Below are 26,110 nucleotides of genomic sequence, written 5' to 3'. Positions count from 1 at the left end.
CTTAAAGATCTGATATGAAAAACGCCCGTTTTCCCACCGTTTTCCGCTATTCCCTTTTCCCCAGGTTCCCTCGTCACCCTTTTTTTTGTTTGTTTTAATCGAACCGCGTTCAAATCCACAGCTTCGCTTAGAATACCTCTGCTTTATACATGAATGGGTAGAAAAACGTATTCGAGTGTATACTGTCTGCACCGTATGCATATACAATTTACATACATACAGGTATTTACATTATTTATAAAGAGTCGACATAACTTTAATTATTGATATTCCGTTTAACCCAAAGCCCTTTTTTGTAGTTTTTTTTTTTTGTCGTAAAAAATAAACAGTGCAGTTTGTTGATTGATATGGTTGTATTGCCTCGGTTTTGTTTCGTCCCCTTTCCTACAGATGCGCCTTTTCTGAAGCTTAAGCTCTGTGACTACACGTAAAGCTCTGGGCTGGACCGAGCCACATATATATATATAATGTATCAGTGGTTACAGTGCGCATGCATTCGGCCGGCTTTCTGCATACACGGAATACTGCGGGCTTCGGCCTCTCTCTGGAGAAGGAAATGCCGTCGTTTTGTTCGAGCTACTGACATGCACTACTTGGTTACGGGGATCTGTACCCCTTTTCGTTGGGGCTCTGGACGGGACAGAAGAAGAAGAAGCGAGCGGACAAAAAAGACGAGTGAGGGAGGCTTCGGTTATAAACTCGCTCAGCTTTTCGGGATAGGGGGAACGTTTTTGTAACTGCGTCTGACGCCCTGAATACTTGGTTTGGCAAGTGGTAGTATGCAGAGGAGATGTGTCTAGGAGTGTGTTGTGCCTGTTATAAATGGGCAAGACTGTCTAACTAGCATGCACATCTTGGCTCTAATTCTTTTTCTTTTTTGTCTTTGTCTTTTTTTTTTACACATCGATCTCCTATATAGACTCTCCTACGAGGATATGATGGCTTCACTACTGGTCAGATTACTAATAGAATTAGTTGGTCTCTTCATTTTTAGCATGCATCCATTTTCATAAAATATATATAGTACATCTTAAATCATGTAAAACAGCATGGTAAACAGAATGCATTACACATCGTATAAATAAAACAATGCCCGTGCAAAGTAAACAAACAAACAAACAAACAAACAAAAACAAACCAAAAATGTCAACAGACAGTTTAAAAAAGACAGTATGATTCTCAAAGATATGTTGAGACAGTAGTGCTGAGTACGCTATTGGCGCTTAGCCTGCTGCTAAAACTCTAAGAAAGGGGAACGGGGAGGGATTCCGCCGTCTTCCTGATAACACACCAGCGCTCAAGTCCGACAGTGCGGGAAACACAGTAAACACGCATGCACGATGCAGTCCGTTGGGAACAGTTCTATCAGTTCTATCAGTCTCTCTATGGTACAATCTGCAGCAGAACTGAACTAATCAGTGCAGGCAATAAAGCACAATCTAAAATCAATGTAAATGAAGGGGTCGGCTGTGGCTGTCCAGTTTCAGCAAGGAAAATGCTATGTGTATATATATATATATATATATATATATATATATAAATAATTGGCAGCTCAACAAAGAGCAGTAAACCAAACCTGAGGCGTCTATAATTCATATATATGTATATATATATATATATATATATATATATATATATATATATATATATATATATATATGGCCAACTGATTGCTGACCGATGTGAACTCTGAGCGGGACGCGACCACAAGGAGGGTCTTAAAAAATACTGCTGATGACTTTTGGCAAGAAGAAGTACAGACGAGTCTGCACATCTTTTTCTAGAAGCACTGCCGCACGTTAATCTCTCAGGTGCTGGAACTGCCGGCCATTGTGCGAACGGCAAACCATTAGGAGAAACAATCCGCCTCGCCTAGAATCCAAGGTTACACGTTTAATTGGGGTTAAAGGTTCTGAAGAAATGAAATCTAATTTAGAGCGGAACTGCAATCCAATCGAGCCGCTTGGAGATTAGGATAAGGCAATCTCCAGGGCGCTGAGGGCTGTCCTCGGGAAGGGTGAAAAACTGGCAAACGCACGTCAACAAAAACATCAGCGGAGAACATCAGTCCTTACAGACCACTGTCGTCTCTCTCTTCAGTCTGTGTTAAAATACAATACTGCAATACTGAATCGGAATTAGTCTGCTAGCTCCTGGCCGGCCTGCGCTGATCGCAGGACACCGCTTAACGACTCAACTAAAGAGGAGCAGGCCGAACGCATGAGCGGAGGAGAGAGACGGGACAGCGTAATGGCAGAGCGAGGGTGGAGGAAGAGTGAGTCAAACGGGTGATGCAGACTCGCTTAAAGATACCTTTAGGCTGTAACTCAAGTATTTCCAGTGGACCTTGCTATGACAGTGGGTATTAGTAGTGCATTGTTTGTCAGTGTGTGTATTTTGTTTGTGTGTGTGTGTGTGTTGACGCGCCTATGAAAAGCATCAGTGCAGAACATGCACTAACAGTTGATGGTCTGCAATGGTGAGACACGCTCTCAATCGTGGCTTCGTAACAGGCTACGCAGAAGCCATGCTTTCGGGAAAACGAACGCTCGGAGTGACGAGTGATGGAAATGCATGTGTGTGTAATGCAAACTGTTTTTCTTTTCGTTGCACCTTACATTTGTACGTACGTTAAGACACAACATCAGTGTTTTTTACAATTAATGCTCTGGACGCTGGTGTAGAGATGATAAATGCCGGACCTCATGCCTCTGAGAGTCAGCACCGAAAAAGAACGATGCAGTGAATGTACTTGATTCAAATGTGCACCAGCCTCCCCCCTACTTATACACAGTCATATCAGAATATTAGGACCACCTGCCTAACCATGGCTCGGATGGCGCTAGCGCGACGTCGTGGCTTGGCCTGTATCAGGTGATGGAAGGGGTTCATTAAAGAGGTTAGCTGCTCGGTACCACTTTGTGGTCAGGGTCGACGTTCCGCTCTGGCGTCAATGGCCGGTGATGTGCGGGAAGTCACTTCGCTACGCCGGGTTTAGGACATCCCATGAAGTTTCTGACTTCCTTGGTTTCCGAGGTGCCGCCACCTTGTCCAGGTACCCAATTATCATACGCTTTTGGACTGGACATCAGTCAAATGGAGTCCTGTGCCCATGCCGACGGCTTTACACTCGGCTGCAACTGACCGACCGGTGTGCTAGCTGATTTATACATGCAGCAAACCCAGTTACGTTGTGACAACGCTATGACGGCCTATTGCTTCGGTGCCCTGAATGTTGTCACAAGGTTAAAGTGCCTACTGTTCTACTGTCAGAAAATGGATAAGGGATTATGGGTGGGAATTTGGAAAGCTGTCAAAAGGTTGTTTTATGGCCAAGAGGCAGTGTTACCCAATGATGAGGTTGTGACAACATTGTTGAGGAAACGCAACCATTGTAACCCTTGAGCAACACTTATGTGACATCCTGGGCCTGGTCCAGAGGTGGTCATAATATTGTGATATGATTATGTGTATACATATATATATATATATAATTATTTCTGCATACCGTTTATGCCACTTTACCATTTTGATATCATGTGAATATCACATTCTTTACATTTTGTACCTTATATCCAAATGTCAAGATGAATGGACCAATAGAAATGCTCCAAATTGACGTTTAACACTAACTTTCATTGAAAGTCATGATTTTTTTTCCCTTTTCCTGTAAAGTTGGCATTTTGCTCAACAGTAATTATATTTATATATATATACAGACATACATAACATCAACACAATTATTGCCAAAAGTAAGTAAGGGCACAAGGCAGGAAAACCCCCTAGACAGGGCGCCAGTCCATCTCAGGGTACCTCACCCATTCACTCACACCTAAGGGAAATTTAGCATGGCCAATTCTCCTACCATGAGTTCCTATTAGGAGGTGGGAGGAAACTGGAGTGAACCTGAGGAGAACACGACCTCACTCCTCACAGATCCAGGGCGAGAATCGACCCCACCACCGTGCCACCCCGAAAGCAACTAAAATCTAGCTAGAATTGTGCTGATGTTATATACCTTAGATATACATTCGAATCGAGTCACTGTAATTCACTGAGTTCTTTTCAGTGTGTTACTGTACGCATGTACGTGTGTGTGTGTGCTTGTGCATACCTACAACGTCGGCAGGTACTGAATGAGCTTCAGTCTTTTGTATGAGTCAACTCTAGACTACACTTCCATGCACAGACACTGTTAGGTAAATGCAGATATGTACATTCTTGCATTTGAGGGCACGAACAAGCACGTGTGTGAAAGGCGGCACGACGCACGTCAAACTCTTCGGCGCTCACCTGTTCAACATAAGAATAAAAATCCCCCCCGCCCCCCCGCCCAAAAAAACAACCCCTGAAATCCCCAACACTCCCTGTACTAGAGGTCTTGGCACCCTGTTCCAGCCCGCTCCCAGTCCGGTGGGCCGGGCAGGTCAGTCCGTGGGACAGTGATAGGTGTTGATCCACAGCAGGTCGTCCAGCACGCCCCAGTGCAGGTAGAGGATGGAGCCCACCACCAGGACGTGCATGATCTGGTGGCTGTTGCACCAGTAGTCGAAGAGGCCTGGCCGGAACCTCTCGGGGATGCGGGTGATGTTGATGACCCCGCCCACCACCGCCAGGGCGTCCATGGTGAGAAAGTGGCGCAGGGAGGTGGGGCTTCCTCCGCCCACGCCCACCCAGCGAAGCAGGAAGAAGGAGAAGCGGAAGAGCGCCTGCCAGGCGAAGGAGCGCAGGCGCCGCACGCGGCTCCGGGCCGTGATGGCGCAGTAGATGGCGTAGCTGGACAGCAGGATGTACATTACGAGGGCCACAGTGCGCGTGAACGGGTAACACAGCAGCGTGCTGTACACGATGGGCAGAGCACCTGCACCAAAAACAAACAAAGACTCGTCACAAATCAAGTCCCAGAGTACCAAACTCCTCATGCTTTATATACAGTATTTACATTCCAGTGTAAAAACAGCATACATTACAGCTGTACTAATTGAGCTTGTAGAACCAGGTGTGCTAAGCGAGACAGATGTGCAGGCAGAATCAAGCGTGATAGGTGAGACAGGTGTGCTAAGTGAGACAGGTGTGACAGTAGAACCAAGTGTGCTAGCTGAGAATGGTGAGTTAGCGGGTGTGCTAGTTAAGACAGGTGTTCTAGTTGAGACAGGTTTGCTGAGTTATACAGGTGTGACAGCAGAACCAGGTGTGCTGAGTTAGCGGGTGTGCTAGTTGAGACAGGTGTGCTGCGTTATACAGGTGTGACAGTAGAACCAGGTGTGCTGAGTTAGCGGGTGTGCTAGTTGAGACAGGTGTGCTGAGTTAGCAGGTGTGCAAGTTGAGACAGGTGTGCTGCGTTATACAGGTGTGACAGTAGAACCAGGTGTGCTGAGTAAGCGGGTGTGCTAGTTGAGACAGGTGTGCTGCGTTATACAGGTGTGACAGTAGAACCAGGTGTGCTGAGTTAGCGGGTGTGCTAGTTGAGACAGGTGTGCTGAGTAAGCGTGTGTGCTAGTTGAGACAGGTGTGCTGAGTAAGCGTGTGTGCTAGTTGAGACAGGTGTGCTGAGTAAGCGGGTGTGCTAGTTGAGACAGGTGTGCTGCGTTATACAGGTGTGACAGTAGAACCAGGTGTGCTGAGTTAGCGGGTGTGCTAGTTGAGACAGGTGTGCTGAGTAAGCGTGTGTGCTAGTTGAGACAGGTGTGCTGAGTAAGCGGGTGTGCTAGTTGAGACAGGTGTGCTGAGTTAGTGGGTGTGCTAGTTAAGAGAGGCGTACTGAGTTAAGACAGGTGTTCTAGTTGAGACAGGTGTGACAGTAGAACCAGGTGTGCTGAGTAAGCGGGTGTGCTAGTTGAGACAGGTCTGGTGAGTAAGCGGGTGTGCTGGTTGAGACAGGTGTACTGAGTTACACAGGTGTGCTGGTTGAGACAGGTGTGCTGAGTTAGCGGGTGTGCCAGTTGAGACAGGTGTACTGAGTTACACAGGTGTGCTGAGTTAGCGGGTGTGCTGGTTGAGATAGATGTACTGAGTTAGACAGGGGTGCTGGTTGAGACAGGTGTACTGAGTTACACAGGTGTGCTAGTTGAGACAGGTGTGTTGAGTTAGCGGGGATTCTAGTTGAGACAGGTGTGCTGAGTGAGACAAGTGTACTAGTATAAGCAGGTGTGCAAGTTTTTACACATTCAGTGGCCAGAAAACCATCATGGGTACCTCAACACCCATTTACACCAATTTACTCACACCTTAGGGGAAATTTAGCATGGCCCATTCTCCTACCACGGGAGTGAACCTGAGGAGAACACGACCTCACTCCTCACAGATCCAGAGCAAGAACCGAACCCACGTGGTGCTTTTGCTGTTGAGCTCCACAATTTTGATAGACGTTTATAGACAGTGACGACAGCTGACTTGCTTTCTGTTGGTTTTATGCACGGGTTATGATGGGATATCAGCCTCCAATACTAACAAAATTTGCTGGATCAGGAATTGGATAATTAGGACGATCCATTCACTGACCCCGATTCCTGCACTGCCGGTATTCTAGGCTTCCTAACTCAAGATCAGAGTAACCTACAGCCATGATACACACATGCCCTCTCTAACCAGCGAGTCACCTTCAGCAGCCTGCTCTGTTTACTCAAGAGCAGCGCAGGGAGAAGGGGCTAGTGTGGGGCGAGTGGGGCTCACTCCCTGTTTTGATTCCCAGAAAAGTCCAAAATCCACAGATTCTGTGATTTTCCAGTAAATATCAGTGAATTCCAGATTTAAATCCCTGTTTTTTAAATGCCACAGCTTTCCGACCACAGAGAGAGACGAGACCTGAGCTGCTCAATTGGAGACAGGAGGACAGCCGAGAGCGAGAGGGAGGATGGGGTAATGATGTCGCTGTTACAGCTGTTTGTCCATGTAAGGAGAACCGAGAAGGGAGGAGCTGCTAGCTGCTTTTTGGTCTCACAGATTTTGAAAGTTCAGAGTGAGCCTAGACAACACTGAGCCGGGGTCACAGATTTACTTAACAATACTTTAACAATTCAGGTCATTTGTATCTGTGTTCACATCCCACCTGGATTATCAATTCAACAATGGTATCAGATCGGGATCTGCCAATACGCAATAACGTATAATGTATGTATCGTATCGGAACAGAAAAAGTTGGATCGGGGCATCCCTAGTTGTGATGTTGTGTAACCAAATCCCAACATCCTACATCCTGACAACATACAAACACCAACATCTCGTTAGATTTGGTGAACGAAACCCAACACCTACTTAAAGTGTGTGTAGTAGCTTGATATTTGTCTGTAATATTTGTGGAGCTGTGTATTTTGTTACTAAACAGTGCTCAGATTTAACCACTGAAACCAGACGTTAGTGTTAGAAGTCTTATCCAGGGGGAGAACAGAATTCGAGCTACGATGAAATTCACTCACGTTTTTGACAGTCAGCTGCTCTTTACACTGTGTCAGGGTTAACAGCTTAGCATAAACTGTCCAAAATGATGCAAAATAAAATATTTTTTAGAGCTAGGAATGTTTTTGGCTTCTCCTGTAAGAGCAACTGCTCCGGAGATACAAGGTTTAGTTGACGATTTGTAAAGAGTGATTAGTTCCGTTAGCATTTACATTTACATTTAAGGCATTTAGCAGATGCTCTTCTCCAGAGTGACTAACAAAAGTGCTTTGCTATTGACCCAAGAAGAACCTCAGCTAGTTAGAATAGACTAGTAGTTCAAAGATGCCTCTAAGCTTTAGACTCTACTGAACACAAGACAATAAGGTGACCAGAGTACTCTGCTATTATATAAGTACTCTCAGAAGAGGAGGGTCTTCAGTCTGGGTTTGAGGACAGTGAGCGTTGGACTCTGCTGTTCGGACACCCAGGGGAAGTTCGTTCCACCACTTCGGTGCAGGACAGTAAAAAGCCTGGACGCTCGTCTTCCGTGGATCTTAAAGGATGGCGGGTCGAGCCGAGCCGTACTTGAAGCTGGAAGAGCTCTTGGTGCAGATCAGGCTTTTGACCATCGGCATCAAGTACGGAGGGGCTGGCTGGTCCGTTCTTGGCTTTGTAGACCAGCGTCAGGGGTTTAGCAGTTATGGTTTTAGTTAGCAGTAATGGTTCTAGTCTACACATGGACCAGTCTTAACAAGGGGACGACTGGAGCCAATGTAAGCCGCACATGCCATTTTTTTTAGTCCCTCTACGTGATTTCTCCGTTTGATTATCTGTACAGACGCTCGGACAGGGTGGTATGGAATGTGCTGGAAACAGGGAAGCCAAATCAATGTGCACTGAACGCTGCTTCCAGTGCCGTCAGTGCCAGCCACCGCAGGTGACTCAAAGTGTGACCCGACAGCACAGAAATATCCAGATGTGCAAGCGGGAGGAGGAGAAAGCCATGAATCAGCAAGAGAGGAGGTACAAAGACGGGGGGGGGGGGGGGTATGCTAATGGATAATGGTCTTTAATGGATAATGCTAAAGGATAATGGTTTTTACTCTTCCAGCACTGGTAGCATTGTGTGATGTTGGGGGGGGGTCAAAACTACAGGGTTTTAATAAAAAATCGGGTTCTAAATAATAATAATAATAATAATAATAATAATAAAAATAATAGTGACAATTAAGACCCAAGCGCTGAAGTCAGGATTGGACAGGTCCAACTACTGTATGTGCTGGGCTCAAGTTTCTCACAGCTCACCACTTTAACAGAGCTTCCCCTGCCCATTACAGAACACCTTAGTGCAGCTAAAATTATGTCCATTATTTTTTGTCCAAAAATATTCAGTTACATGCTTAACATGTCATCTGTCTCCTCTATTGCCATTTCTTAAGCCCGATTAGGACTGGATTAGTTCTGCTAGGGGAGCTGGGGTAATGTAATTATCACCAATTATCACCTCAGTGATTTTAGTCCAGTCCAAATGCATCATGTCAGTCATTTTTACGGGCTGCGCTCTCCCACATCACATCAGCATAGATACCCTCTGTAAATCGAGCTGTAAAAGAAGCCTCAGCTTATATTAATCCCGTGTGAATCAACGTGTGGGTAAATATTCCGTCAGCAGTTTAGAGGCGCTGGAGGCGGCAGTTAGTTTCGTTAAGCGTGGCACAGATACCTCAGGTCGCTCAAGACTGTGGCAAACCTCCAGAATCCAGAAGACCAACCACAGGACTTCCTAGTGGAGCGATGTTGCTGGCAGCTTTAGGCAAGTCGCTGTATAGCAAAGCCTATATCCTACATATGTGTTATGCTAATTTTCACACTAAAATGGATATAAGGTCAAATCAAATCAGATTTATTTGTATAGCGCATTTGTATAGCAACTGGTGTTGTCACAAAGCAGCTTTACACAATCAGTAATTAGTAAAAGACAGAAAAAAAATCAATAACATAAAAAGACCCCCAGTGAGCAGCCAATGGCGACAGTGGCAAGGAAAATCTCCCTCAGAGCTGGAGGAAGAGAAACCTTGGGAGGAACCAAGACTCACCAGGGGGACCCGACCCATCCTCCTCTGACCAGAACTAATTATAAGTTATTGACAAAAAGGTGACTGACAGCAGAGCGTAAATGAAGTAGCCACTCCCATCTCAGTCATTTATGCCGGGATTTATGACTTATCCCATGCGAATCGGTCATAAAGTTCTACAGACGCCCTGTATTACAATTACACTATTCCACCTCCCCATGTCAAACTAATCCTCGCTGCATAGAGGCTTTACCACATTGCTGACCTTCTTTAGTGGCTTTTTCCATGTATTTTAATTTCTTTCGACCTTCAGTCTGTGAGGAAAATGGATCCCTACTCCCGCATTAGTTTTTTGCGCTATATAGGGAGGGACTATTTAGTTAGCAGTAGTGGTGGAAACACACATAAATTCATCTGATCATCTGAAATACAGGTAGTAAAGCACTGTGCTGACCGTTATGTTGTTTAGCAACTAGGGCTGTCAAGCGATTTTAAAAATAATTGGTGATTAATCGCAGGATTTTGATATTGTTAATCGCGATTAATCGCATTTTTAAAAACATCTGTTTAGGGTTTAGAGTGCTAACTTTACTTTCGACGTTCCACTGCTTTGCCACATCCATAAAATGTTCAGCACAGGTCGCAGCACGATGCCTCTCCTCGGTTTTCATGACCGTTAAAGTATGTGAATGAAGTCGCCACTGTTCATCTATTTAATGACCTGTAACTCTGAGATAGCCGTTGTTACCTAGTGGTGTCCAATAATCATCCGTAAGAGCAATAACAGTGGCTGTGAGTTCCAAATCCTGAGCTAGTTTTGCCCCCTCCGTTTCATGTAGCTTGTGAATCCTGTTGACGATAGTTGACCCGTGTGGTATTTCAGATGGGATGCACTGTGGTGGGAGCTAAACTCAGCCTGACAATGACTGCAGCCTTTGTTTTGTCCAGTGAGTCATCTGGCAGACGATTGAAATAAAACTTCCTGCTTAACAGATCTTTAAAAGTCAAGTCTCAAAATGAACTACGGACGACTCGCAAGGCCAACTAGAAGGCCAACTATTTTTTAATCATGTTAAACTGAAATTGCGTTATTATCACGTTAACTTTGCAACTTAGCAACTGTTAACAAACTACATGGAAAAACACTGGAAAGCTTTTACAGACAGTATTGTGGGTGATATTAATCCAGTATGAATCTGCAGTGTTTAGCTTTTACAGTCTGACAATAATAACTGTGCTGTGGTTTTTAATCCAGTATGAGTTTGCGGTGTGTGTGTAGCTTTTACAGCCTGAACATAATAATTAAGAAGTAACTTTAAAGCAGTAGTGTACAGTAGGTGTACAGTCTGACAGTAATAATTATAAAGATATTATAATCCAGTATGAATCTGCAGTGTGTGTAGTCTCAGTCTAACAGTAATAATTGTAAAGTTATTATAATCCAGTATGAATCTGCAGTGTGTGTAGTCTCACAGTCTGACAGTAATAATTGTAAAGTTATTATAATCCAGTATGAATCTGCAGTGTGTGTAGTCTCAGTCTGACAGTAATAATTGTAAAGTTATTATAATCCAGTATGAATCTGCAGTGTGTGTAGTCTCACAGTCTGACAGTAATAAGTGTAAAGTTATTATAATCCAGTATAAATCTGCAGTGTGTGTAGTCTCAGTCTGACAGTAATAATTGTAAAGTTATTATAATCCAGTATGAATCTGCAGTGTGTGTAGTCTCAGTCTGACAGTAATAAGTGTAAAGTTATTATAATCCAGTATGAATCTGCAGTGTGTGTAGTCTCAGTCTGACAGTAATAATTGTAATGTTATTATAATCCAGTATGAATCTGCAGTGTGTGTAGTCTCAGTCTGACAGTAATAATTGTAAAGTTATTATAATCCAGTATGAATCTGCAGTGTGTGTAGTCTCAGTCCGACAGTAATAATTATAGTTATTATAATCCAGTATGAATCTGCAGTGTGTGTAGTTTGTACAGTCTGACAGTAATAATTATAGTTATTATAATCCAGTATGAATCTGCAGTGTTTGTAGTCTCACAGTCTGACAGTAATAATTGTAATGTTATTATAATCCAGTATGAATCTGCAGTGTTTGTAGTCTCACAGTCTGACAGTAATAATTATAAAGTTATTATAATCCAGTATGAATCTGCAGTGTGTGTAGTCTCACAGTCTGACAGTAATAATTATAAAGTTATTATAATCCAGTATGAATCTGCAGTGTTTGTAGTCTCACAGTCTGACGGTAATAATTGTAAAGTTATTATAATCCAGTATGAATCTGCAGTGTGTGTAGTCTCACAGTCTGACAGTAATAATTATGAAGTTATTATAATCCAGTATGAATCTGCAGTGTTTGTAGTCTCACAGTCTGACAGTAATAATTTTAATGTTATTATAATCCAGTATGAATCTGCAGTGTGTGTAGTCTCACAGTCTGACAGTAATAATTGTAAAGTTATTATAATCCAGTATGAATCTGCAGTGTGTGTAGTCTCACAGTCTGACAGTAATAATTATGAAGTTATTATAATCCAGTATGAATCTGCAGTGTGTGTAGTCTCACAGTCTGACAGTAATAATTATAAAGTTATTATAATCCAGTATGAATCTGCAGTGTTTGTAGTCTCACAGTCTGACAGTAATAATTGTAAAGTTATTATAATCCAGTATGAATCTGCAGTGTGTGTAGTCTCACAGTCTGACAGTAATAATTATAAAGTTATTATAATCCAGTATGAATCTGCAGTGTTTGTAGTCTCACAGTCTGACAGTAATAATTGTAAAGTTATTATAATCCAGTATGAATCTGCAGTGTGTGTAGTCTCACAGTCTGACAGTAATAATTATGAAGTTATTATAATCCAGTATGAATCTGCAGTGTTTGTAGTCTCACAGTCTGACAGTAATAATTTTAATGTTATTATAATCCAGTATGAATCTGCAGTGTGTGTAGTCTCACAGTCTGACAGTAAAATTTTAAATCTACAGGAATAGATTAATACACTCGGCCACAGCCGCCGTCACTTTTTCACTTTGATAGAGTGTGATCATCAAAATGCGAAGATGCGGTCTGAATCGGGTCAGAGTCAGACTCCACTGTGTCAGGTTCAGACACTGGTCTCAGTCACTGGTTCAGACGCAAAGCGAGGTGCGTGTGGAATTAGTCAAGTGCTAATGCTTGCTGGTGTTGGTGATTCTTACCCAGGGTGTTGATCATGCAGATGCCACACATATCTAATGTGAGCAGGGTTTTGTAGACAGGCTCGCCACCCTCGTGGTTCATAAATAGGTGATAGACCACAGAGCCCAGCTGTGGAGATAAGCAGGCCAGGAAGTGCACCACACCCAGCCATGTCACACTGATCTGAGACCAGGGGATGTTAAGAGGGAGCAGCACCAGAAAACAGAGCAGAGGGATTCCTGTGGAAACACACATAAAGAAACATTGGTGAGAATGGAGGGACCTAAAGAGTTAGAGACAAAGAGCTGAAGGGAGGAACAGGGGGAGAGAAGATACAGGGTGTGAAAAAGAAATACACTGGAGCTCGATACGCTCTACCTGGGAAGGCATCACTGAAGTCACTGCAGACAAAACTGCTGATTTTAACCTAGTATGAATTTGCAGTGTCTGACTGTAACAACCATGGAATGATTTTGATCCAGTATGAATCGGATGTGTGTAGTTTTTACAGACAGTATTAATTACATTGTGTGTAGTTTGTACAGTCTGACAGTAATAATTGTAAAGATATTATAATCCAGTATGAATCTGCAGTGTGTGTAGTCTCAGTCTGACAGTAATAACTGTAATCTACAGGGATAGATTTATACACGCTGTCAGAGGACAGGGTGGTCTTTGTACACGCCGTCCACACAAGCGTTGGTCTGAGCTTTAGGACTTCCCCCCCGAGCTGAACCACACTGACACATGGATTTATGGAAGCCAGTGGAAGGACCTAGTACACTGTGGCTCTCAGTAGCTGTACTGAGAACAGCAGAGGTAATAAATCACATCAGTATATTTCATAAAAACAATGGTAGTGATAAAAACTACAGGTAGCAGATCAATGTGATTTAGAGACAAGCGTTAAAGTGAAATGCTAATATTAAAACAAATAATAAACTAAAATTACAAATGAGAGCAGTAATTACACCCTGCTCTGCATTAACTGACCCAACACGTTCCTCACCACAGGGCTTATACAATGTGCTAGAAAAGAAGAATCAAGGCCTTTAAAATGCACTTCTTCATATTCTACCAAATTATCCCCATTAATCAGTCAATCTCTCTCTATCTATCTATCTCTCTCTCTCCCTCATCCTCCCTCCATGCTTTAGCTCCTAATGTCATGCAATTTGTCCTATCCAGGTAAAAGCACCCCAGCCATCTAACAGGTCTATTTTGAGCCAGTTATCTTTCCTGGCTCAGCACTAGAGAAGCCCACAGCTGGGCTGCTATAGATAGAGCACGCGCTCTCTACTCTACGGCCAAGTGTGTGCGTCAGCATGGCCTCCAGGATTCAAAAGGGTGTGTGCATCAAGCAAGCCTGCCTATGTCCTCACGTCGACAATGCAGCAGTAATAGTCATGTCATTGTTAAAAATGTTCAAAATGAGCCATTTTTACAGCCAGTATTGCCTCAGAGTGCGAAGCTCATGCTTGAATGTTCATCTAACCCTAAACACACTTGTAACAGACAGTCAGACAGGGTCAGAAACCACAGAAGCAAGTCTACACCATATGACAAAAGTATTGGGACACCTGCTCACTTATTGTTTCTTCTGAAATCAAGGGTATTAAAACAAATTGATTCTACTTTTGTTGGAGTAACTGTCTCTACTGTCCAGGGAAGAAGGCTAGGCTTTCTACTTGATTTTGGAGGAACATTGCTGTGAGAATTTGATTGCATTCAGCGACATGAGGTCTTTAGTGAGGTGAGGATGTTGGATGATGATCATCACACAAAAGTATTGGATGGAGCACCAGAGAACAAAGTTCCTCCACTGCTCCACAGCTCAATGCTGGCCCACGCCTGTCATTAGGCAGCATGTTGCCAATAGGTTGATGTATATCTGCTCTACAGAGGGACTACAGGGACTAGACAAGCTGTGAGTGTGTGTGTGTGTCATCTATGTCAGCAACGGGTGCAACTAAGAGTAGCTGAATGCATTCATTAGAATTGGTGTCCACAAACATTTGGACATACTGTGTGGCAGCAAACTACACTGACCCCCCCATGCTGGTTGGTGGGGTGTTAGCTCCAGTTGTAGCGCCACTGCAAAACTACAGCAGTGGATTCAGGCGGGAGGCACGTCTGTGCTGGTCGAGGGCACTTAGGATACGGGGGAAACTGTGTAAAAATAGATTTTCCACCAAAATACAGCTTTAATCCCACGGTGCAGGAAATCCGGAACGCCGTGACTCTTCTCTGGATCAGATATCGCAAGAAAATCCATACCACAAACAAAGTGTCCTATCTGCAGAAGCAGCCCTTTGGAACAAAGCCCCATCCCAAAGCCTTCAAAGTCAGCGGTCAGGAGCAGGCCTGTCAGCAGTTATACCATGACATGACAGGTTCTCCCCTCATCAATCCAAAACCTGGTGGATAAAGTCCTCTGCTAGGGAAGCTAGATCTCCAGCTTTGCCTGCAATGCCTCCACTGGGTCATTGGTTAAAGCAAATGAGCTTCTCAAGGGTGTGTTCAAACAAAACCTATGCAAAACGTCTGGGCCTGTTGATGCACACAGGATGTATGTTTTGTGGCGGCTTTCAAGGCATTCTGGGTTAGTAAAGCATCCCATAGGCTTGTTATTATACTGACTCCTAACGTTTCTATTCAACAGCATTCATTCTAAAGGTGTTTATGTGGGACCTTCAGGTCCTCACCTTCATAACTACATAACAACTAGTTTGGTGCTTAGTCAATTAGTCAAGTCAGTAGTTTTTAATAACTGAATAATAAGCACAGGGGTTAACCCTGCTTAACACTCCAAGGCTTATTATACACTAAGGTGTATTACTCAGTAGCTACAGGGACTTCGATGGGGCTATTCTTTGGTAATAGAAGGTCGTAATAACACTTTCTGCCCCCCGTCAAACAGGGCCTGTTTAAGGGGTTATGGTAAGGGTTGGGCGATATGGCTTCACAAAAATATCACAATACTTTAAGATATTACTTTTATATTTTAATGTAACAATATTCAATATTATTCTAATATTTATTATATATATTTTAGAACTTGGAATGGACATAAAATCACCAGTGTTGCTAATTTAAACATTTAAAAAATGATTTTTATTTAGAATTTTACACACTACACTCTTTTTAATGAAACATGGAGTTGGTCAGTGTTCTAGTATATCCACCATATACTCGGAGATGCAAATTTGGTACGGGTGAATATACTGTCCAGACTAAGACTTTAACACTCTCAACAGGCCTGATTTACCCAAAACACAGTCTATACACACTATATCTCCAAAATTTCTAATAAATGCATTGAGCTACTTGAAGTTGCACCCATTGCCGACACGGTTGTGCAAATGCACACAGTCATACAAGAGCTTGTCTATCTCCTGAAAATACTCTTATCTGGAGCAGATAACCATGAACCTATTGGCACCATGTGACCTAATGCCAGGCGTGGGCTAGAGGGGTATAAAGCCCCCCAGCTCTCTGGAATGATGGACGGTGGTGCTCCATCCAATACTTTTTTATGGGATAAGTTGGGGGGTTGGGGATGATGAGGTGGGGTGGTGATCCTCATTCAACGTCCTGACCTCACTAACGCTCTTGTCGCTCACGGCAATGCTCCTCCAAAATCTAGCAGAAAGTAGAGAGCACTTTTTTTTAAATATCCAATGCAAGACCAGGTGTCCACAAATATGGAAAATATGACGACACTGAGCATTAAAAAAAAGCATGGCACGAGCTCAGCTGGGTAAGGACGCGCCAAGTGCATCGTCTATTTTGCAGCTTGCTGGCGCAAAGTCAGCGTACAGGTCAAGTTAAGCTGTGTCACTCATTTAAAGCCCCAATATCCTGCTTGCTAGGCAACAAATAAAAGGACAGAATGCTCCGAGGCTGCAGAGTAAGCTCACAGCATGGGTAACACAAGCTGTTCACATTCAGTGCTTCTGTACTTCAGGCTGGGGGAAGCCCTGCGCTGCACGGGTTCATGTTTTCCCCGCTGCAACTGAGTGGAGTGTATTAGTGCAGCGCATGACAGGATTAAGAAGCTATTTTGCATACAATACCGCCTGACTGCTGTGAATTATCCTGTATCATCAAATAGCAAACAGAGAAATGGGCAAATAAATAGATTAGCAGCAAAGTTTGCATCTGTAAGCTGATTCGCCACAGCTTGGTCATCATGTGCGTGACCAAGAAGGGTGTAAGAGGACATCTACGTTCTGATCTGACGACCTAATCACATATTATCATCATCTGGGAGTATTGTGATGTACACAGATCCACCATAACATTAGCACCACCTGCTTAATGTTGAGTCCTGAAAGTACAGATACCGGTACAGGAACTTTGCGTATAGGCAGATAACCGATTCTGATCCGATACCACTGTTGAATTAATAAGTCATATACCTGACCAGTTGGGAGATACTTGGAAATGACGTGATCAATGCTTTACTAACTTTGTAAAACAAACTATAACAAATGAACACAGACATAAATGAACCCAATTTGCTGGACCTCGGCACAGTGTTGCCTGGGCTCAGGACTTTTATTCTGAAAACCAGTCTCAAGTCTGTGAGACTAGAGGGGAGCGAGTAGCCCCTCCCTTCTCGGTTCTCCTTATATGGAGGACGAGCTGGATTACCGGCTAATAATTGATGACGGGTTGAGGGCCCCATGCTGGTTAGACAGGGGGAGTCCTGCTGTTCGCTATGATATGGGTATGATGTCTGTAGGTTACTCTGATTCTGGGTTATGAAGCCTAGAATATCAGCGATGAGAGAATCGGGTTCTGTGAATGGATTATTCCTTTGGATCAGACTAATTATCCGATACCCGATCCAGATAATTTTGTAAGTATCGGGACCGATATCTGATCCTGGTATCAGATCGGTGCATCCCTACCTGAAAGTTGTGAGGTGGGGCCTCCATGAGCATGAATGAGCCTATGGTGACCCTGTCATTGGTCCTCAGGTTGTTCTTTCTTGGAGCACTTTCGGTAGGTACTGACCACCGCATACTGGAAACATCCCACAAGACCTGCCTCATTTTTTTTTTTTGATGTTCTGACCCAGTCTGACTCGTCTAGAACGTCACAGTTTGGTTCTTGTCAAAGTATCTCAGATTCTAAGGATTGACCATTTGTCCTGCTTCCACACCTCCATCACCTTCAAGGACTTGAAGGACTGTTCACTCACTGCTAACCTTGACAGGAGCCACTGCAGATGAAGCTAATCAATGTTTTTCACTTCGGTGCTAATGTTATGGCTGATCGGCGTATGATTACTCCTCTGACACACAGCCTACTCCATCCTTTCTCTTAAAGGAACAGTTCGGCAGAAAAACAATCTGCTGGACATTGATTGATCACTGACCCCAGATACAACTGATCAGCCAAGACATTAGGTTAACACGGCTAACAAACACTGGACACTGAACTGGACACAGGACTTTACACATGGTCATGTGACTAGTATCTGGATTGTCTCCTGATAAGATTTCAGCCACATACACTGTTTACACTGGGCAGTAAAATGCGCCTCCGGTCATTCAGACTGATATCTCACTGCTGTGTGGGACGGAATATGCAAATTTGCTCCTTGCATGGCAAATATTACTGGTGTTCTGGTTGGACCGGGAGGAGTTTTGATTGTTGGATGTGTCTTGGAGAGACAGATGTCTTTACACTGCTATAATGTGGCTCAGATATGTCTCGACCCCCGGGGTCCTGAAGTGGTTTGAGTGATGGGATTTGGATCCAGGGTGTGTTTACACTTGCACTTCTATGTGGCTCGACCTAATCCAGATACAATCCAGGTGTAAACAGGGTCGTGGATTGTCACCAATCACCAAGGGCACACAGAACAGGTTTAGACTTATTTCAGTTTACGACAGGAGAAGCTAGGCTAACACTGCTAACAAACAATGGCCTTAGACTGTCACCAGTTAGCACAGACAAATCAATGTGGTTTCTAACACGGTGTGATTTCAATTTTATTTTATTTTAAATAATTTAAGTGTAAAAACCCAAACGTAACCTTCTCTGCAGAGCTGAATGGTGGGGCGACCATTTGAGTAATCATTTAGTTTTTAGCGGAAATGTTTACTATTGAATAAACCGCATTAAAATGTTTACTATTGAATGAACCGCATTAAAATGTTTACTATTGAATGAACCGCATTAAAATGTTTACTATTGAATAAACCGCATTAAAATGTTTACTATTGAATAAACCGCATTAAAACGTTTACTATTGAATAAACTAATTAAAACATTTACTACTGAATAAACCGCATTAAAATGTTTACTATTGAATAAACCACATTAAAACGTTTACTATTGAATAAACCGAATTAAAACGTTTACTATTGAATAAACCGAATTAAAACGTTTACTATTGAATGAACCGCATTAAAATGTTTACTATTCAATAAAAATGTTGAATATTCACTTATGCTGTTTTACAGAATTATGTACATTTTACTGCATTTCTGATAATACATGTTTTGCTGAACTGTTTCTTTAATAAACTGCTATTTTCTAAGCTATTTTCTATGATATTAAACTAAGCTATTTTCTTTGTACAGACCTTATTGGTTCTTTTTGTTTGTTTGTTTGTTTGTTTTTTGTTTAAGCATGTTGTCTAGATGCTAAAGGATGGGGATAATATTAGAACAGTGGTGTTGTTTTCACTGTTATGGTGCTTTGTGCTCGAGTTTACCAGGTCAGCAAATATAATGTAATGATGGTGAACAACTGCTGACTGTAGGCACTTACTGGAGAGGCTGGTATGAACGCATGAGACCACTGCTGAAAAGCTGGAAAGTGAGCTATTCTAATATCCTTATATCTTGAAAAGCAGGTGTTCACTGTAACATACTGATCAGCGGCAATAACAAACTGTTTTTGTACTTGGATGCAGGGCTGGGCGATATGGTAGAAAATACTATATCACGGTATTTAAAGACTTTTTACACAATTGATACACAATATTTATCACGATACATTACAAACAGATTCTTATCATTTACTATTCAGATCCTCTCCTGTACTGAATACAGTGATTTATACTCTATAACATCTGCTGCTCTTCATCTAATTAAACCAGTCTAATTACACTGTTAGTAATGAAACCTGCAGCTGATCAGTGTTTATTAAGCACTAACAGTCTCCTCCATATGATTAGAGAAGCATATTGTTCTCACAATTGTTACTTTATCAGTATATGTGCCAATACTGGCACTTACACACAGTATCGGTATCGGCAATAAAGAGCACCGATACCCTAAAGCTTACTGACTTTTTTTTTAACATAGAAAATTTTGGCTTGCAGAGTTTATGAAACCAAACTTTTAATCAACCAGTAAACAGCCGGTCTTAAATAGTTATCACCATTAAACACTAAGACTTTTAATGCAACTTTTAGCACTTTTTCTTTCCATGTGTGTTTTTCTGTTTCTAAAATCAAAAGTTTACGAGTTTAAGCAGCTTGTTTTAAAGCCACACACTGAGGTTTAGTATATTTTTATGTAGAGACGTGTTCTTGTAATGAAATGTAAATTTTTTAAACACCAAATAAAAGTTAAAAAATTTTTCATCGTTTCATAGCTCTGAAACTTTTCAGACGTGCCGTTACTCGACCAGTACATGCTGCTCTTTTTAAGGAGTATCAGGATTTATAGCCGTCTATCGAGTATTTAAATCAGAGCTGGTATCGGTACTTGGTATCAGCAGATACTTGAAAATCAGGTATCGGTATCAGACAGGAAAAAGTGGAATCGGAGCATCCCTAGTTGTCACGATAACAAAAATTTATCACAATACAATAAAATATCGCCATATTGCCCAGCTCTACTGCAGATATGAATTACTCACTTACAGCTCCTTAAAACAAGGGAATAGATTATTTGGAATGTAGAAAATGAGATTTATTTTTATTATAATTAAAACTTTGTAATGTGTGTAAAACTGTGTTTTTACAATAAAAACACTCCTGCTTTTGTCATTTGTTGCAACTGAAACAAATGGAACAAAGTCAAAAATGCAGACTTGAAATGTTGATGTAAATCAAATGTAAATGTAATGACTTGCATTTGTCACTAACCGTGTATTTGAGTAGTTACATGTAAATACTACAGTAAAATAATACCAAAAGCTCTACACTCGAGTCCAGCAGTGAGCTACTTTCCATTAAAGTTCCCAAATCATGTAAAAAATTATTTTATATATTTTTATGTCACTCCACTGCTGCGTTCCCTTCACTGGCCTCCTGTAGCTGCTGCCCGCATCAAATTCAAAACCCCTGACTCTGGCCTACAAAGCCAAGACTGGACCAGCCGGCTAGCCCCTCCGTACTTGATGGCGATGGTCAAAAGCCGATCTGCACCAAGAGCCCTTCCAGCTTCAAGTACGACTCGACCCGCCATCCTTTAAGATCCACGGAAGACGAGCGTCCAGACTTTTTACTGTCCTGCACCGAAGTGGTGGAGTAAACTTCCCCTGGGTGTCCGAACAGCAGAGTCCAACACTCGCTGTCTTCAAACCCAGACTGAAGACCCTCCTCTTCTGAGAGGACTTGGGAGAATAGCAGAATGGTCACCTTACTGACTTGTGTTTAGCAGAGTCTAAACTTAGAGGATCTATTAGGAAACTATTAGTCTATTCTAACTAGCTGAGGTTCTTCTTGGGTCAATAGTGAAGCACTTTTGTAACTCTGGATAAGAGCGTCTGCTAAAAGCCTTAAATGTAAATGTAATATTGTTTTCTAAATGAAAGAGCTGGATGCAGTATGTGAACACTACTAAACTGACTTCACCTACACCTACCATTTACTCCTCAGTCTAAAAGGAGAGTACCGCTGTTTAGCCCCGCCCATTTGTGCTAAGTAAGTTAGGAATGTCCCAGTCATGCTTTTTTCACCCCCTGATCCGATCTGAGTCTTAAAGCTGATTATCGGCCAATAGCAATCCGATCTGATATCTTTGTGTTTCTATAAATAATACAGCTCCACCGCTTAAATGCACTGTGCTAATCCACGCTAGTAAACAGCAGTAAAACCACTATATTTTTAGTTTCAGTTTCTAAAATTAGACTAAATTCAAATCTGATCTACTTTGTTTGGAGCAACTTTTGAAAGGACTGTTTTAAACTCTACAGTGTTTAATATCTCACAGTCCAGTCTGACTGACCTACCAGACCACTCAGCTCTCAGCTCCTTTACAGCTCTGCGGTCTGATCACTTAGTGTGTGTTCTGAATGCTCCCTTCAGAGCTGGATTAAGAGCTTTTCCACCATAGTCTGGTTTCTAACCAGCCGAAACTCAAGAGTAAAGACGGGAGGAGGAGAATTAGATCTTCCCAAATGGGGATAACAAAAATTTTGTCGTTGTGCAGCTACAACCAAACTGGGTCTGCTGTTGCTGCGTCGCAGCGTTTACAGCGAGGCTCTGAGCTAACGGTAAGCTAAAGTTGTCCTCCTCCCCGAACTTCAGCTTCTGTTTTGGCGGCTAACTGGTAACGTTGACGATCTTATCACTTCAAATGAAGCTCTGTTTAGTTTTGCTCACTGAAATAATGTCCCACATGAACTTCGTCTGGGGTAGCTTTCTAAAAAGCAGCTGAGGATCATGTCTGTTCATGGACGCCCAAAATTTTACTCAGATACAGGAAGATTAAAAGCCGATATCATAAAAGAAATGCCTGGACCATCGGATCGGGACATCCCCTGTTATAAGAAATGTTTCAGGCCAGACATTTTACTCTTAAAGACATAATAACGAGTCTATAGGATTTATACAAAATCATAACTGCCTGTGATAGATGACCTTACGAAAGCACTGTGAGTGGACCGGTAGGACGTGGACCCTTTAAAAGAGCATAACATGCGTTTCCACAGTCGCAAAGGTTGCACTTCATATAGCGATTCAATGGTGACAATGGTGACTCAGGTGTGCAAATAATGACCAGCTGGTCCAAAGGGCGTTAGTTGCTGAAACACTTACTTTGCCTTGGTTATCTCTGACTGCTCTGCGAACTCCAGACACCGTATGGGCTTGTCCCGTTCTGCCAGCAGCTCACCTCATTTACTTTAATGAAGGACTGATTAGATAAACTAGGCGTTGGAAGGGGACTGGGAATACTGGCCGTCCTTCAGGTGAGCGCTGGGAATGGACTGTTGGAAATGGATGGATGGATAAATGGAAGCCACTGACAGTGTTACACTTACAGAGCCTAACAGTATTGCATATATGCTGCATTAGTTTAATATAAACATAACACTTATTATAACACATTATATTACATTCAGAGCAAGTATTTATATTTATCACAATTTGACATATTGTGAATCTGACTGTTGTTTTTTTACATTGGGTCACAATTTTGTGATAAATGGGCCAATGGAAATACAATAGGAGGTCTAACACTTAACATTATCGTTTATTAATCAAACCATCTTAATAAATACAAATCAATTAAACTATTAACTTATAAGCAAGCAGGCAAGCTGCTGATAGTTTTCCACTACAGTCCTTAAAGTTGCCTGCAAGTGAGCAAGTTGACCGATTTTAATCGGCGCTACTAAGCGTGGATATCGGCCGATGCCGATATATTAAAAAATGAAAAATATCCCCTCAATATATCGTCCGACCTCTAATATATATGTATTTCTATGAAAACACTCCTAAACAGTGTAATATTGTGTAACTAAATTGGCACAGATGTTGGTTATACGACTAATACGACTGAGGAAAAAACAGTTAGGGGCAGTGGTGGCTCAGCGGTTAGAGCACCGGAATATCGATAACAGGGTTGTGGGTTCGATTCCCGGGCTCGGCAAGCTGCCACTGTTGGGCCCTTGAGCAAGGCCCTTTACCCTCTCTGCTCCCCGGGCGCTGGAGTTGGCTGCCCACCGCTCTGGGTGTGTGTGTGTACTCACTGCCCCTAACACATGTGTGTGTGTGAGTGTGTGTTCACTACCAGATGGGTTAAATGCGGAGGACACATTTCGCTGTACAGTGACAAATACGTGCACCTTTACCCTTTAGTTCCTCCCAGTTTACTTTAGCAGATGTATCCTTGTTTGTGTAAACTGGCAATTTTTTGGTTGCTGCTTGTATGTTTGACCAAGTTACTTATTTATTCTCAGGTTCAGCTGCTCGATTTTATTTCGAATGACTGTTTACGCTAAATATTTTAAAATAAGATTGATTACTGTTTGTGTGTTTGACAAAGTGAAGCTACTTATTTTCATATATTATATGATTTTGTTTTGGCTGATATATATTATGTATTTTAATATACTTATTAATACGTTTGATTCCTTTTTTATTGCAAGTTTGAATGCTGTCACACAACTGTTTATTTTAGTGACAAATAAATAGCAATTTAGTACATTTATATCTATGTGTTAATTTGATATATTTTGTTTTAGAATATGTTTTAATTTAGCAATGGTATCGGATCGGTATCAGGTATCGACCGATATGCAAAGTGTATGTACCAATATCGATATCGATATTAAAAAAAGCCAGATCGGTGCATCCCTAGTACCGATCACCATAAGATGGTGGTGGGGGGGGATCTTTCCGAGTCTGTCTGAATGATGATTTTAGACACACTCACAGTGGAGCTCGAGCTAGTCCCGCTTCCCAACCCGCCTTAAGCGGAGCTGAAGTCAGTGCCAGTACTCACCATGCGTGTAGATGTTGCCCAGTTCATTGTGTAGATAAAAGAGGCTCCTGATGCAGTCCTGAACCGACGATATGGGTCTGTAGCCAGTCAGGACGTATTTGTTGAACTGCAGGTGTGGAGGAGAGTTTGCCCAGTCCAGTAACCTGGGGCCATTTAGACAGGCCATAGCAGCGAGGACGGATAGGACGAGAACAACAACACAACAGCAACACCACAGCTGCACATGTATGCACAGGCGGAGCACAGTTACTGCTCATAAAGAGGGAATTGAACACCATAGGCATTGGGATGTGAGCTTACGCCTGCATTATGCAGCTATGGCTGGCTGACCGGGGCAGGGGAAAGTCAGGGGGATAGACTTGCGTTCCTTTGCCTGAGCAGGAGGGATCCGTTGTTGTCTTCGCCTTTTGTGCACCGGGTTGCTCCTGGAACACGGTCCGAGTCGTCATCCGCAAGGATGGAGAAAGAAAAAGCACACAGCCTTCATAACGACACCCAGCAGTGGCCAATGCTCCAACATTTACTCGTGCCCAGTGCATTAACCTTTGAGCCTGGTCTGGTGTTGTCACCTCGGCAAGCAGTCTGAAGGCATCTTCCACGCCAGGTGTCGGTCTCCGGGGTTCTCGCTCAAGTTCCTCGGCAGAAACACTCCGACCTGCCTCTGTGGGTCTCCCAAAAAAGGAAGAACAATCAGTCGGTCAGCTCTGACCGCAAGGTGGTACGCTCCCCAGCTTCCACTCCTCTCTGAGCTTGTGGTGGGACTTCATCATCATGGTGACACCAAAGTCACCACCATTCATGACTTTACTGACTCCGCAAAGTCCAGCTCTGGTGGTGCAGAAGCGGATATAAGCGGTATGGTGTAATGACTAACCCCGGGCCAAGCATCCACGCTTATAACACCTTAATAAACATCTAATACCTAACATCTAACACCAGGCTTGAATGATCTCCCCATTGGAACAGCACAACCTGACCAGCCCTGGTTCCTCACAGCAGCCCCTTGAGCCTACTAGTCTACAGTGTGACTTATCAGCATGCTGGTGTGATGAATGCACTGGACCTGGACTTGCATTTGCATGTCCAGTAATGGGTCTTGAAGTTTGACAGGGATGCCAACTGGGGCTGTGGACCCAAACACGCGCTGTATTTCTGGGCAAATAGGTTGACTGAGCTAGCAGCTAGCTAGCTACCTCTTCCAGGGGGGGGTGAGGCAGTCTGCAAGGGAACAGAGCACAATATGGCCCAGCTACAAGCAAACCTCTTACCGAAAAGGACAGAGAGAAAGAAAAGTCTCCACGGAAGCCCATTCGGTCCTGTAGTTAGTTAGCTAGCTAGCTAGCTAGCTGACAGCCATGCCTCTCCCCGGCTCCACACAGCTAGGCTAGGCTAGCAGGTTAGCAGCACTAGGTAGCTGCTGTCACCTCGACAAAGGTGAGAAACAGCTGGCTTTCAAGCAGACATCGCAAGGACCCAAAAAAGCCCAAAACGTGGCCGTGGAAATGCCCGGTGCTTCAATAACAGTGGCCGTATCCCGGTTGCTAGGCGGATTGCTAACGGCCCATGGAGACCGCAGCTAGCTAGCTAACGAACCCGCCGTCGCTACCCGTTTAAATTCGTTGGTTTTTGCTCTCCGCTGGTTTTCGGGGCCGATAAACATCCAGTTCTGCGGTACGCTCCGGATATTCCCGAGAAATCTGGTCCTTCTGTCCCCAGAAAGCCCCGACCATCCTCTCCCTCCCGTTTCCACAGGCAGCG

General features: G+C 43.0%; 1 protein-coding gene across 1 annotated transcript; it reads right to left on the bottom strand.

Moving 5' to 3' along the window:
- Positions 1–4,362: 4,362 nt before the first annotated feature.
- paqr4a (progestin and adipoQ receptor family member IVa) lies at positions 4,363–26,110 on the bottom strand. Its single transcript, XM_072693768.1, has 3 exons — positions 24,353–26,110; positions 12,671–12,889; positions 4,363–4,861 (listed from the first exon to the last, which is right to left on the bottom strand). Exons 1-3 carry the CDS (start codon positions 24,516–24,518, stop codon positions 4,428–4,430), a joined length of 819 nt encoding a protein of 272 aa, XP_072549869.1. The 5' UTR covers positions 24,519–26,110; the 3' UTR covers positions 4,363–4,427.

Source organism: Salminus brasiliensis, chromosome 12 (assembly GCF_030463535.1).
Source record: "Salminus brasiliensis chromosome 12, fSalBra1.hap2, whole genome shotgun sequence".
NCBI lineage: Eukaryota > Metazoa > Chordata > Actinopteri > Characiformes > Bryconidae > Salminus > Salminus brasiliensis.
This window is presented reverse-complemented; position numbering and strand designations above follow the sequence as displayed.